Raw genomic sequence first — 11,547 nt, 5'->3', positions numbered from 1 at the left:
AATCAATGTCTGAAGAATTTAAAATATCTGACACATATGTGCGAATGGTTTGTACATTTGAATTATTTTCTGCATTTTTTGGAAAATCAATATCAGACCTAATATTTAATTCCTCAAAATCATCCACTGCTGTACATCTCACAATGTATTTAGCAGACCTTAATTTTCTGATTTCATCTAGTGGTAGAATACCCGCAAGATTATTGGCTTCTGATGTCTTAGTATGCACAGGTACGTCTAAAGCCAGTTTCACAGCTTTACTGTCAATTATTCGCAGCTTATTTAGAAACGTCGGTGGAGCAGAAAAGAAAATTTCTTGACCGTAGGTCAGTCTTGATCTTACGAGAGATGTCGCTAAATGTAAAAGAATTTTGGAGTCTTGTCCCCAAGGAGAGTGACTTACAATTTTTAAGAAATTTGAACTTTTAACTGCTTTAGTCACCATTGAATCAATGTGTTTCTTCCAGTTTAGTTTTGAATTAAATAGGATCCCAAGAAATTTTATTTCCGACTTGAAAAATATTTCACGTCCTCCCAAAAAAAATCGTGATAGTTTGTTGGGATTATAACCAGGAGGATCAAATGTGTTTTTTCTACAGAAAACTCAAAACCATTAGAGTGCATATAGCTGCTCAGTCTATCAAGTTCACCCTGAAAATATTTCTGTACATAATTGATGTAATGTAGGCTTGTCCTTTTCCTCAAGGATGTCTGAATCCATATAGCAATATCATCAGCATATTGAGCTAGCTTGGTAGATGATGAAAAACGTGTGTGTGTGTGTATTGATGGGGACAGTTGAAGAGGCACAGCTGGTCACTGCCCATGGTTAGTGTATGTGTGTAGTGTGAGTGTAGTGTGAGTGTGTGTAGTGTTGATGGGGACACATTGCTGTCAGAACACTCACAGCTGGTCACTGCTCACGGTTAGTGTGTGTGTGTGTAGTGTGTGTGTGTGTGCAGCGTGTGTGTAATGTGTGTATGTGTATGTGTAGTGTGTGTGTGTGTATTGATGGGGACACATTGCTGTCAGAACAGGTACAGCTTGTCACTGCTCACGGTTAGTGTGTGTGTGTGTGTGTGTATAGTGTGTGTGTGTGCAGTGTGTGTGTGTGTAATGTGTGTATGTGTTGTTTGTGTGTATTGATGGAGACACAGTGTTGTCAGAACAGGCACAGCTTGTCATTGCCCATGGTTAGTGTGTGGGAATGTAGTGTGTGTGTGTGTGTGTGTATGTGTAGTGTGTGTGTGTGTGTGTGTGTGTGTATGTAGTGTATGTGTGTGTGTATGTGTAGTGTGTGCGTGTGTATTGATGGGGACACTGTGCTGTCGGAACAGGCACAACTGGTCACTGCTCACGGTTAGTGTTTGTGTGGTGTGTGAGTGCATGTGTGTGTAGTGTGTATGTGTAGTATGTGTGTAGTGTGTGTGTGTGTGTGTTGATGGGGACACAATGCGTACAGACATTGTTATATATGACAGGTAGAATGATGGGCAAATAATTATGTGACAGATCAGTGTAGACTCTGATTAATAAGCAAGGGTGTGTTTGTGAAGCTCAAAAGGTAGCACATGTCAAGGACACACCTGTCACTTACCTGTATTCAGTACAAACATTGATCAGAAACATTGCATCATATGTTAATGGTGACTCCGAATGATGAGGGCAGATGCTGGCTAACAGCAGCTGGAGGACGTTGTGACAGACTCCACTCCAGAAAAGGCACTCACTCCGGCTGCCTCCAGTTGAGGGTCCTGGGTTTGAGTTCAACCCAGACAGTAGGAGGAAGGTGGCAGAATGGTTAAGACGTTCATCTGCCAGTACAGAGTCTGTGAGGGTCTGGGTTCAAATCCCGCTCTCGCTCTTTCTCCCAAGTTTGACTGGAAAATTAAACTGAGCTTTAGTGACACCTCCTTGAGAAATTGAAACTAAAAACTGGTGCCTGGCAGGTTAAGGGTGGAGATTTTACAGCTCTCCCAGGTCAGCATATTTGCAGACCTTCTTGGGTCTTAATCCCCTTACAAAGAAAAAGAGAAAAAGATTGTCGGTGACAGTTGTAGAATAGGGAGAAATTCTGTCTGCTTTACTTCAGTGTTCACGGCAAAATCCCCTTACAAAGAAAAAGAGAAAAAGATTGTTGGTGACAGTTGTAGAATAGGGAGAAATTCTGTCTGCTTTACTTCAGTGTTCACGGCAAAATCCCCTTACAAAGAAAAAGAGAAAAAGATTGTTGGTGACAGTTGTAGAATAGGGAGAAATTCTGTCTGCTTTACTTCAGTGTTCACAGCAAACATTATTTGTTGTCCACTCCACAGCACAGCTGCTGAAAATTTTCTGATGTTATTTTGAGATAAAAAGTTGTCAGCAGTTTTCAGAAACAGACACTTTTCGATTGTGTCCTTATTCTGTATGTTTTCTAGAAAAAAAAACTGTTGCTCTGCGTGTACAGTTTGAAGAATAATTTTGTGCTTTTGTTTCATGCACTGGTGGTGACAACCAGAACTGGGTGAGTTTCATCTTTTTCCTGTCTTTATATGCTATGTATTTTCTTCTTTCATGTGTGTGTGCGCGCGCGCGCGCGCGCGCGTGTGTGTGTGTGTGTGTGTGTGTGACCCAGAGTGTTTTAAAAAACCCAGAAATGTCAGTACGTTAAAAATCTTCTTTTTTTTTAAGTAGCAAGACTGTTTTTACTTCAGTGTGGACCCATGAGGTGTGAAATTAGATAACTGCCTATTTCAGAGTAATGTGTGACTGCTTTTAAATTTTGTAATTTGAAATGTAGATTTTTATTGTATTGTGATGTGTGTGACTGGCATTAAGAGTTGGAATTGAATTTCCAGTATTGTGGTGTGATTTTTGTGTATCGTGATATCAGGAGTTGCTAAAAGTATTGTGAGAGGGTTTTTAAGTATTGTGATATGATATTGCATTATTTAGGCTTTTTCATATGACATGTATGATGAGTGTGTATAGTCTGTGGTGATTATTGTGTGTGTATTGGTGTGTGTATGTGTGTGTGAGTTTTTCATTTTAACGTTTAAATGCATGTTTTAATCATTGGTACTGACTTTGTACAGCAAACTCAGCTTGTCATTAAAGACAAGCAAGAAGAGATCATCAGAGAATATAAATTTCACGGACTGATCATTTCCAACGATTTGAAATGGGAGAAAAATATGGAAAAAAATGTCGAGAAAGCACAACAGCGCCGGTACTTTTTTCGGTGCCTCAAAAAGTGTCGGAATTAGAAAAGAAATCATGGTTGATTTCTACTGGGCAGTCACTGAAAGCGTGTTAACCTTCACTATTACTGTTTGGTATGGAAACATTTCCGAGGCAGAAGTTGCAGCCCTGAACAGAATCGTAAAAACTGCCACCAAGATTACCGGGGCTGATCTACCTTCTCTAGACAACATATATTATAAGCGGCTATTCAAAAAAGCAAAATCAGTCAGTCAGGACGAATCACATCCAGCTTTTGGGATTTTTGAGATGCTTCCCTCTGGTCGTTGGTACAGAAGTATAAAGACAAAAACCAATCGCTTCCCCAATAGCTTTTCCCCCAAAGCAGTCAGTGCCCGGTCTCTCAAACAAATCCAGTATGATTAAAGAGAGTTGTGCAATCAACAACCACTTACCTGAAGATCTAGTCATCAGCCCCATCTGCATGTGATATGCAGCTTATGTTTAAATGTGTGTGTGTGTGTGTGTGTGCACAAATTCTCATATTGATATGCACATGTATGTGTCCTAAATTCTGCTGTATCTGTGTTTGTGTATGATTTTCAATTTATGTTTGTACCTTTTATGTACTAGTCCCTCCAGTATTCCTTGTGACCCCGGTACACTTGGTAATGAAGACATATTCTATTCTATTCTATTCTATGTTTTACTTGGAAAGGCGTTTTATGAATTGAATTAAATTATTATTATTATTATTACATAATCATGGGCATGATGATGTTGAGAGGGCCAGGATGAACAGTGAAATAGAACAGCTGGTTTGTGTGGGAACACCTGTGTTCAGGTCACAACTGGGGAGCAGAGCATGACCCCGACACAGAGGCCTGCACTCCATCCTCCATGTTCGACAGTGGCAAATACCTCATGTACGCTTACTCCGTCAGCGGCTACAACTCCAACAATCATGTGAGCGCTTTTTGCTGTGAGAAGCTGTGCTCTGTAGAATCCACCTGTAGAGAAGACATCCTGACAATAATGAAATATTTTTGTGTGTGTCAAAGTCTTGATTTGTCTTTTTTTTTTTTCATTGTTAAGATACCCTTTGCACTGAGAAATAATCTGGTGTAACATCACACATATAAATTTATGCTTTGTTGTCCTAGTTATTTGTAGCAGCATCTGGAATTTCTGTAGTAATATACACAGCCGTGACACAATGGCAATAATGCTTCATTCCCTTTTTTTTATTAAAGTTTATACCTGCATCAACTGCATGAAATTGTTCTACTGCCTTGTGAGATAATGTAGTGAAATATTCAGATTTATCAAGGTCAGATTGCATACGAGTAATGCCAGTCATAGTAATTCAGTAACTGGGATTAGAAAAAAAATCCTGTTTTTCGTGATCACATTGTTATGGTTTCACACTAATTTGTATTTTATTCTTTAGTTTGGTTGGTTGTATTTGTCACACACATTAACTTATGGTCAGGAGTTTTAATTGGTGAATTTGTGCACAATGTCAAAACAAATGCATTGACAATGTCTTTTTAATTCTTGTGATTTTTTCTCCCCCCAGAAATTTTCCCCCTGCAGTCGTGGTGATATTGGAGCAGTTCTGTCCAGCAAAGCGAAGGGATGCTTCAAAGGTCAGTGTCCCAGTATGGCGTCAGAATTGTGTGGTCCCTAAGTGAGCAGATGTGTACACTTTTTCTCCACAATGTAGCAAACCGTATCTGAGCCCCACTACTGTTTATATTACGAAATGGGGGGCTTTGTTGATTATGTGAAGAATACTCATTGAGACATTGGCTGATGAAAGGGAGTAGTGGGTGCTGAAATGTAGCAGTGAACACACACACACACTGTGTTTTTTTGTCGTTTTTGACTCACTTGTGTAAACCAAGTGAGTCTATGTTTTAACCCGGTGTTCGGTTGTCTGTGTGTGCGTGTGTGTCTGTGTGTCCGTGGTAAACTTTAACATTGATATTTTCTCTGCAAATACTTTGTCAGTTGACACCAAATTAGGCATAAAAATAGGAAAAATTCAGTTCTTTCCAGTCATCGTGTTTAAAACAATATTGCACCTCTGGAATGGGCACAAAAAAATAAAAGAATGAAGCCTAATTATATGCAAACTGCATTTACTGTTATATTTATATTTTTTGTATTCTCTAAACTTGGCACTTTGATCTGATATTCTGACCCAACAGCAAGAGCAGTCATTATTATCATTTTTTGTTCAAACAGGAACTTCTTTTGCTAAGCATGGAAGTTTTATTTATTTTGCAAACGTTTTGGTGCAGATAGTAAAAAAGGGAAATTACTCTGTAATTAATGCTAGAGGACTTAATTTGCTTTAAACTGATCTTTCTCATCTCAAGCGTTACATTTTGAAATTATACTCAATACATAAAAAGCTTTTGTGTTTTACTCTCAGTCACAAGTGAGTCTTGAGGGCCTTGCCTCTCTTGTCTTCACAATGTAGCAAACCGTATCTGAGCCCCACTACTGTTTATATTACGAAATGGGGGGCTTTGTTGATTATGTGAAGAATACTCATTGAGACATTGGCTGATGAAAGGGAGTAGTGGGTGCTGAAATGTAGCAGTAAACACACACACACTGTGTTTTTTTGTCGGTTTTTTTTTGTATCAGTTACACATAATCAAAAGTATTCATGTGCCGGGAATTTAGAATTTAAAGAAGCTTGGTATTGTTCCAAATGATTTTCTGCATGCACACACAGCCACACACACACACACACACACACACACACACACACACACACACACACACACAAATTAACCAACCAACCAAACAAACAAACATAAAAACCAAATGAAAAACAACCCTGCTCACCCCCTACTCTCCCCCATCCCCCACCCCACCCCCACCCTAATCCTCTCTCCTCCCCAAATGAACTGAGCCTAACTGTACAGTTGGTTGGTGTGAACAACAACAGAAAGCCCAGACGACCAGAAGACGTGTGGCAATGGCCTGATAGACGAGGGGGAGGAGTGCGACGCTGGTTACCTGGGGATGTTTGGCCTTGACCCCTGCTGCACCTCGCAGTGTAAGCTGTCTGGCACGTCAACCTGCAGGTAATGTCTGTCGGTTCTGTTGACAGGGGTGGTGGTGGTGGTGGTGGTGGCAGGAGAGGGAGGGGGGGGTTCTTTCAAATGGAGTGAACGTTACTGAAAAGAAAGGGAATCTTTCGCAGTCAGTATATACATATATATATATATATATATATGTGTGTGTGTGTAGAGAGAGAGAGAGAGAGATACTCTTTTTTTAAACACAGCCTGAGGGTCCCGGGTTCGAATCTCAGTAACGGCACCTGGTGGATTTAGGGTTGCGATTTCTCCGATCTCCCAGGTCAACATACATGCAGACCTGCTGGTGCCTGAACCCCCATTCGTGTGTACACACAAGCAGAAGATCAGATACGCACGTTAAAGATCTTGGGTTACGGAATCATGAACATACCCAGCATGCACAACCCTGAAAATGGAGTATGGCTGCCTACATGGCAGGGTAAAAACGGTCATACATGTAAAAGCCCACTTGTGTACATATGAGTGAATGTGGGAATTGCGGCCCACGAACAAAGAAGAAGAAACGCAGTGTTGAGTTACATTTTTTTCTCGTTCATAAGACTCAGTAAAAGTATAAAGTATTGGTCTGGTTAAAGTGTTACCTGAATATATTGGAGGAAAAGTCAGACTTTCAAAAAACAACAACATTACTGTATGTTTTATTTTCTTGTCTTTTCAAATGAAACACACCTTTGGTTTCGGCTTTGTTGTTTTATACATTGTTTTGGGTTTTTTCTGCTTCATTTTGTTTTATTTCCCCAAAGGGATTGTGGCACATTCCACTGGTGCAACTGTGGGTATGGGTAAAGAGATAGAGGAGGTCGACTCGTACACTGCCGACTGGCAGGGCCGAGAAAACGCGGATCGCGTCGAGTGCGTTCGCGGATGGATAAAAATGACATTAAAGGCAACACTGACCTGAGTGTGTGGCAACATACCTCTAGAAGTCACCAGAGGAGGTGTTGGAGGTGGTGGAGTTCTGGAGTCGACCAGAGGGAGCGGAGGAAGTGGAGGAGGCGGCGGGTTGGCGTTGTTGAGAGGGCCAGGAGTAGAGGGCCCAGAGTGTCAGCGAATCGATTGCGATCGCACCTTAATTTTAGCGCGATCGCCCAATCGAGCTACATAATTATGTGACCTGGTTGGAGACATAATTTGACAAACAAGAATGCCAGAGAATCAACAGACAGACAGAAAATATGAAGAAACTTAGCCATATGGAGAGCACAGGAACAGGAGTCATGATGGCTGCCGTCAAAAGAGGGTGCTAGCCAGCGGGACAGAGGGGAGGTTACCTACTTCCGGGAGGTTATCGGCCATAGTTGCTTTCATTTTCTCCGCATAGGTGGATAGTAGTTTGCACAGGACAGGAATGTCAGACCCCTGCCGGAGTCTGCACTAGTTGGGTCACGGTAAGTATGTTATTTAAACGTAATTATAGATAGAAAATTTCCTTTTAAGATGTCTTATCTTCTGCACCTTCTCAGCAGCAGCTTCCAGCCTTGAAACCGGCCACTTTTTGATTGGCTGGGCAATAAGCAACATGAACTGATTTGTGACGTTAAGTCAGTACAATCACCAGAGCACATTGAGTGTTGTCACTCTGGTTTCAAGCTTGACATAAGTGTCTGTTGATGATGAGAAGGGAGAGAGGGATGTCATGAGGCAGTGTATGACAATGACAGGAAGGGAGGGACAGACTGTGATGAAGTGTCGGTGTTTCTGTGATAACAGCCCGGTGAACCACGAATGCTGCGAGGACTGTCAGATGGCACTGTCCAAGACGCCCTGTTTCGGGGAGAATGAGATCTCCTGCTTGAACGCTTCCTTTTGCACGTATCCTTTTCATCACCTGTAAAACACCTGTACCACTAGTACAGCCTTCAGTGATGTCATTTCTTTCAACATTCTAGATGTTTAAAGTAAAATTGAATTGGCATAGTATGAGTATCATGATAACTGTCATAGTTATCAATCATCTTTCATGTCCATTGAACAATAACTGCTTTGACATGCATGTTCCACAAATTTTATCCCTCCAAAATAAATTAAACAGTGGTATGTAACTTGCACACACTGTGATTACCGTTGCATTATTATTCGGCCACTGAGCTTTTAATATTTCTGGCATTTTCAGCCAGGTATACATCATTGTTGACTTGTAAATCTGTCAGGCAGTATAGTAGGGTCTCTAAACGTTTTGCTTCAAGGCAGGTTTTCCTTGACGCAGCTTTGTGGGGACAGTTTGGACTGTCCACGTCCACCTTACAAAGACGAGGGAGCACCTTGTTTGGACCTGTGAGTCATTAACTGTTGCTCTTAATCTGCTGATGTGTACACGTTTCTGTGTTGGTGGCTTGTGTGTTCCATTGTCTGTATTTGTATTTATCTGCTTTACATTAATTTTTTTTTTTATTTCAGGGAAAAAATAAAGTCACTGTTTGCACAAGCGAATAATTAAGTTATTATTGATCACAGGTTTTACATCTTTTCACGGATAGTGATCTTCTTCAACTACTTGTTATTCTCCCTCAAGTCTGTGAAGAGTCATTTGGGCACCGCACAGAACTGTTCACTAGATTCCTCCAGGTCTGTCAGCTGTGTGTCAAAGTCTGGGTCACTGTTAATGGTTTTCCTGTCCATTCTGCAGTGTTGCCAGTCCATCGTTTTTTTGTCTCCCCCTCCGTCTCCCTCCCTTAACAGTTCCTTGGAGGATGTTTTTTTTGTTTTTAGCAAGGCCATTGGATTTTGTTATGTGGCCATACCAAACTAGCTTTCTGTTCTTAACTGATGTCAGCAGATCTTCATAATGTGCAGTGTGCTGCTGGATGGTTTGGCACATTTGTTCATTGTGGTGTGATCAGTGTAGCTGATGTTAAGCACCTTGCGATAACACCCCATTACCATGGGTTTGAATTCTTCTTTACAAATCCGCCATGAGGATCCATGTCTCACAAGCATACAGGAAGATGGAATATACCAGTGCATGCAGGATTCTGATCTTGTGTTTCTTGGAGATGTGATGTTAGACAAAGAGTGATAGAGACAGAGTGATATGTGAGACCAAAAAAAAAAAAGGTAGGAGGGGTGAGAGAGCAGACAGGAAGTAGGAAAGGGAGTGGGTGTGATGTATTGAACAGGATACGGAGAAAGTGGCCTGTGAGTACCGTAAAGTTCGGTCTATAAGCCACGACTTTTTACCCCAGCTTCAACCTCTGCGGCTTATACAATGATGCGGCTTATTTGCGGATTTTAACGATCCCAGGAGTGTCATGTTCTCATCTATTCTTAGCTGCCCTTCAGCTCACCAGAATCATGATTTCTGTCTTTGAATTTTTGGATGAGCTTCAGGATAGTGTGCTAACTGTTCACGTTTTATAAATCAAATCCGCACACATTAAAGCCTTCAGATCAGCATTCAGTTCTACTCTGCTCAATCATACACCCTCATCATGCCGAAAACGTGACATTATGCCTATGATGCAGCCTTCAAATTGAAGGCGATCGACCTAGCAGACGACAGTGCAAGCGACGAACCAGCAGTGACCTCCACCTTCATGAAGTGAAAGCGAGGCTAAGTCAGTGACAAGATGGCGGAGGAAGCTGTGCTGGTTCTCTTCAACTCGGACACTGAAGACGAAGATTTTAGTGGATTCAGTGAGCAGGATGACGTTGAATAAATGTGACTATCCCTAAATTATGGATCTTATTTTCGTTGTGTTTATTTATTATTTTTTTGTGGCACTAGCAGTATTTTCGCTTGCTTTTCTTTGTGTTGTTCCCGCTTGTGTTTATTTCATAACCTACAGTATCGACAGCTTTTCTTAGTATCAGTATGTGTTCTGGTACCGGAAATAAGTGCGGCTTATAAACCGGTGCGGCTTATGTATGTATAAAGTTCAATTTTTTCCAAAATTTAGTGGGTGCGGCTTATATACCAGTGCGCTCAATAGACCGAACTTTACGGTATATGCTCTGTGTATGTGTGTCTGAGTGCATTTGTGTGTGTGTGTGTGTGTGTGTGTGTGTGTGTGCATTTTATCTTCATAGTGTGTGTTTTGCAGATGTTTGAAATGAGATCAGAAGAAGCAGTGGAAGTGTACTTAGGTTGCTGCAGTGTCTTGTCAATAAAAAAAAAAAGGTACATGGTATGTGATGGTGTTTGTTGCAGAGGTAAGTGTGACGGCAGTGGTGTGTGCAAACCATTCTGTGAGGCCCGGGGCAAAGTGTCCTGTGCTTGTGATCAGCGTGAGTATTTCACCATCATCGCCACTCGCTTTGTATTGGTGTGTCATTCACTTGTAAACCGTACAGCTTAGTGAACAAAGTATGTGTTGCTTCATGTGTATCCACAAGAATTGTAGCATGTTTAATCATGCTTGTGTGCATGCTCACAATCAGACACATGTGCATGTGTCATACATAGATAGATGCTTTTCATTTCTGAATTGTCCTTGCCACTTCTTTGTCATACACATATACAGTACAATACAGCACAATCACCTTGTAATATGAACAATATGATATGATGATGAGAAAATAACCCTGCATTTGTTTTGATTCATGCACTTACTATGATATTGTCTGTATGATAATCATAAAGAATATCATAAAACTTTTGCATTTGAATCTATAACAGCTTGCTTGAATTATGTTGGTATTGAATAGCATCTCAGTTGAGAGTCTGTACTTTGCTGTCTGTGAGAGAGAATAGAATTCAGTACAGGCAATGGCAGACATATTACAGAGCTTGTTTTGCCTGTTTGTGTTTCACTACAGTATCGTGGTCATGACAGTGCGTTTACATCTTTGTGTTTAACCACATTGTCCCTGTCATGACAGTGCATTTACATGTTAGTGTTTCAACACAGTGTCCCTATCATGTCAGTGTGTTTACATGTTAGCGTTTCAACACAGTGTCCTTGTCATGTCAGTGTGTTTACATGTTAGTGTTTCAACACAGTGTCCCTGTCATGTCAGTGGGTTTACATGTTAGTGTTTCAACACAGTGTCCCTGTCATGTCAGTGTGTTTACATGTTAGTGTTTCAACAGTGTCCCTGTCATGTCAGTGTGTTTACATGTTAGTGTTTCAACACATTGTCCATGTCATGTCAGTGTGTTTACATGTTAGTGTTTCAACACATTGTCCCTGTCATGTCAGTGTGTTTACATGTTAGTGCTTCAACACAGTGTCCTTGTCATGTCAGTGTGTTTACATGTTAGTGTTTCAACACAGTGTCCCTGTCATGTCAGTGGGTTTACATG

General features: G+C 41.0%; 1 protein-coding gene across 1 annotated transcript in view; it reads left to right on the top strand.

The window, feature by feature from the left end:
- The first annotated feature begins 788 nt into the window (after nucleotides 1-788).
- The window catches only part of LOC143291707 (ADAM 17-like protease), a 19,319-nt gene continuing 8,560 nt past the window's right edge, over nucleotides 789-11,547 (top strand). Inside the window, exons 1-7 of the mRNA XM_076601734.1 lie at nucleotides 789-828; nucleotides 4,028-4,149; nucleotides 4,763-4,832; nucleotides 6,149-6,287; nucleotides 8,016-8,117; nucleotides 8,517-8,579; nucleotides 10,453-10,529. Coding sequence (XP_076457849.1) covers nucleotides 789-828; nucleotides 4,028-4,149; nucleotides 4,763-4,832; nucleotides 6,149-6,287; nucleotides 8,016-8,117; nucleotides 8,517-8,579; nucleotides 10,453-10,529 — 613 coding nt within the window. The remainder of the gene's footprint in view (nucleotides 829-4,027; nucleotides 4,150-4,762; nucleotides 4,833-6,148; nucleotides 6,288-8,015; nucleotides 8,118-8,516; nucleotides 8,580-10,452; nucleotides 10,530-11,547) is intronic.

The sequence above is a fragment of the Babylonia areolata genome, chromosome 1, assembly GCF_041734735.1.
Source record: "Babylonia areolata isolate BAREFJ2019XMU chromosome 1, ASM4173473v1, whole genome shotgun sequence".
NCBI classification, from domain to species: domain Eukaryota; kingdom Metazoa; phylum Mollusca; class Gastropoda; order Neogastropoda; family Buccinidae; genus Babylonia; species Babylonia areolata.
Note: the sequence above shows the minus strand (reverse complement) of the source record. Positions and strands in the feature narration are given on the sequence as shown.